Source organism: Pteropus vampyrus, unplaced genomic scaffold (assembly GCF_000151845.1).
Source record: "Pteropus vampyrus isolate Shadow unplaced genomic scaffold, Pvam_2.0 Scaffold79, whole genome shotgun sequence".
NCBI classification, from domain to species: Eukaryota; Metazoa; Chordata; class Mammalia; order Chiroptera; family Pteropodidae; genus Pteropus; species Pteropus vampyrus.
Genome location: NW_011888860.1, coordinates 2,374,278 through 2,377,873, shown reverse-complemented (window position 1 = coordinate 2,377,873; position 3,596 = coordinate 2,374,278). Strand labels below are relative to the sequence as shown.

The window sequence follows — 3,596 nt, the reverse complement described above, 5'->3', positions numbered from 1 at the left end:
GCAGAAGGTCCTGGGTTCGTGCCCCAGGTGGAGCCATGGACCATACCCCAGGTGCGCCGGGCCCTGAGTGCACCAGGCCCCCCAAATGTGCCAGGGGTGCCAGGCCTCGGGTGTGCCAGGCCCCGAGTATGCGCTGCAAGCGCATGGGAGGAGATGCCCTGCTTTCAGAGATCCAGTCCTTAAGGGGAGATGGCCACATCCGTAGGTCAGGGGTGGCAGTGGGGGAGGGGAGGTGGATTAAAGAGGGGGGAAAAAAATTTGAAAATGCATCAGAAACATTCTGGAAGAATATATATCAAACTATCAATGAGTTATCTCTAGGGAAAAAAAATCAGACAGTACTAGAGGAAAGGGAGACTTTTTATTCTTTATATTTTTGTATCCTTTTTTAAATCACAAGTATGCATCACTTTTTATCATTAATACATACATATGTAAATCAAAGAATTATCTGAAGCCTATTTCACATTATATAAATCCTAATTCTATAAAGGTAGCTTTGTCTTTAAACCAACGGATTGTTAAATTACCTGGGGGTCTTATTTGCATCTAAATCTCAAAAGCCAAGCACTGCTTCTAGTTCATATGATAAAAATTTGCTGAATAAATTAAAATAAAAATGTAGTAGCTGAATCAACATACTTTTCTGTAAGAAAGTATTATCTATTCTATCACTTTTAGAATAAGTATAATCTTCAAATTATACCATCGGTTTTAATATTCAGGTCTTATGGCAACCACAAATTAGCTTCACTACCTCTGATCATCTTTTAAAAGCTATAGAGGGGGAAACAAAAAATAGATACTGTTTTTATAAAACAAATGAATCCCAAAATGGAGACTGCTATCTGCTAGAACCCATAGCACCAATGCCAAAAGGTATGCAACCACCACAGAGTTGCGTAATTATAGGCACAGTTCTTACCTATGAGTTATAGGCATACTTCATTTTACTGAGTTTTGTTTTATTGCACTTCACAGATAATTGTGTTTTTTACAAATTGAAGGCAATATCCTCTACCAGCAGAAAATTATGACTCGCTTTACTGCAATATTTGCTTTCTTGTTGTGGTCTGAACTGAACCTGCAATATCTCTGAAGTACACCTGCACTTTCCAATAAACTCAGCTTTAAATGAAATATACTTACTTTCTCTGTATTCTATTTCTGCTTCTTTGCGCAGTTTTTTCTCTCTGGCCAGAGCTTCAGGACTTCCCCACACTTCCAAAGATCTGTGCATAAACATATGACCAAGAACAATGGACAATTTTAATGACTTTATTGTAATCATATTTAAATCTAAATGAACCACATAACTTATGAGAACCTTACAACAAAGCGTAATGTCTTTCAGGAAAAATACAAAGCACTTAAAGAACTTTTCTAAATGAAATCTAAACAAAAGAGTAAATTCACAGTAAATCTTATAAATTAGGATATATTTTTAGTTAACAGTATATACTAGTAACTCCCAAATAAACAAATTTGCAAATATAAAAATATTCTACTTCTAAAATATGTCATTTAAAAAATACTGGGTCTACAGCCATGCTACCCTGAACAAGCCTGATCCCGTCTGATCTCGGAAACTAAGCAGGGTCAGGCCTGGTTAGTATTTGGATGAGAGACCACTTAGGAAAACCAGGTGCTGTAGGCGTGAAAAAAAAAAAAAAAAAAAAAAAAGGGATTATAAAATGACAAGGTCCTTGCAATCTGTGAGGTCAACCAAGGGTTGCTTCATCTAAGAAATAAAAAAAAAATTTAAATAAATATAATTAATTAATTAATTCTGGGTCTAAAATATGTTTTTATTAATCCCAAATTTACTTGTACTTTTATTCTAAAAGAACTATGTTCTTACTTCGCCTCCACATCTGATCTCAAGTATACAGTAAAGGACTCAGTATCTTCATGGGGACTTCGTCGTCTGATTTTTCGAAGTTGTTCTAGATCACTGAAGAAAAAAACATGTTGGATTTATTCAAAGTTCTTACAGTTTATTTATTAAAAGGATTAAGAGCAGATAAAAGCCACTACATTAATCCTCATCTTAAAAGACTATAGACCTGTATAGCTTTTGAAGATCAGTTTATAAAGATTACATTTTGTACACAGAAATTGGTCTAGAGATAGGAAAAAAAAAAAATAATTTTTATATTTTGGGGGATAACATATACAGATATATATATATGGTACCTAAAATGCTCAATATAGGTACCATAACATAATATGCAGACATTAAAATTCCTTCATAAATGATTACATTTTATCTGCTATGGACACACCACTGCAATATCTGATGTGTAAAAGAAAGGTGAAAACTGGAAAGAACATGAACTAGAGTATCAGCCTTCTATTTAAGAATTTAAATTTAAAACTTACAGCCCTGTTGGTTTACATTCAGACTGATATTAAGTGTTAATACCATTTGAAGGTATCAAGTCACAAAGATTACATGTCAATTCCATGCTATTTAATAATTTTTCCCTTCTCTTAAATTCTGAAAAGTTTATATATTCATCAAGTCACCGCTAAACAGTCATTCTGTATTTATTTGATTATTGGTGTTCCTAAGACAATTTTGTAACAGGGATGAAAAGACCTATAAATTAAAACGTGGTTAACTATGGAATTTTATTAAGTTCTAGAACTTAAATCTGAAGTTTAAAAAAGTCAACAACCACGGATTAGTAACAAAGTTTGGACCAGGTATCAAAAGATTATTCTAGTTTCCTCTCTATCACTGACTCACTAAATGAGGTGGGTCATCACTAACATCTGTATTATGTTTCCTGGCCTATAATGTGAAGACGGCAATACTTAACAAACTTAATTGACAAAAATTTTGTGAGAACTAAATGAAATGCTCTGTGAAATAGAATATATTTTTACATCAGGGCTATAATTGATTATTATTTTACTCAGAATATAAGCTATTAAACCGATTATAGGATTCCGTATTTCTTGATACTGGATTATAAAGGATATGGCCAAGAGGGAGAACGAAGAAAAGGATCACATCTGATATCTCTAAAGCCAAGAAATCTTCTACATAAATATGGCTTTTCTAGGTAAACACACAAAGGAATTTTTAAAATATGCAATAAATATAATCTCAATAACTATGATCACAAGAAAAAAACAAAAGACCAGAAAATAAAATTTATATATTCAACAGAAACCACATATGGAATATAAATATAAATGTACTGACTAAATTAAGGACTACTCAATTCTGCTATTCAAAAAACCAAAACTTTTAAAAGTCTAACACAAAAATATGCAAATATTCTTATTATTGATAATCTGCCAGATGTGAACATAATGATAAAGCTCCTAAGATCTTGTGTGATATGGAGGTTTCAAAAACTTGCCTTTTTGAGTTTAAAAGACCAGAAAGACTGAAATTGCTCATGCTGGAGCATAATTCAATTTATTTCAGTAAGCGAACAATTTTACATTTTTTTTAACGGAATAAAAGTATTTCTTCAATTTAGGAAGAAGCCATGGGAAAGTTTCCACACTAATGGTAGCAGGTAACACATTCTAAGAAATTAATGGTTATTATGATAAAACAGATCAAATTACCACATTTT

The 3,596-nt window shown here is 32.7% G+C and overlaps 1 protein-coding gene and 1 pseudogene across 1 annotated transcript in view; one reads left to right on the top strand and one right to left on the bottom strand.

The window, feature by feature from the left end:
* Positions 1-3,596, bottom strand: part of SLC30A9 (solute carrier family 30 member 9) — a 74,573-nt gene that overhangs the window by 51,223 nt on the left and 19,754 nt on the right. Inside the window, exons 4-5 of the mRNA XM_011362820.2 lie at positions 1,862-1,963; positions 1,150-1,232 (exon numbers count right to left, since the gene is read on the bottom strand). Coding sequence (XP_011361122.1) covers positions 1,150-1,232; positions 1,862-1,963 — 185 coding nt within the window. The remainder of the gene's footprint in view (positions 1-1,149; positions 1,233-1,861; positions 1,964-3,596) is intronic.
* LOC111741532 lies at positions 1,539-1,657 on the top strand (annotated as a pseudogene).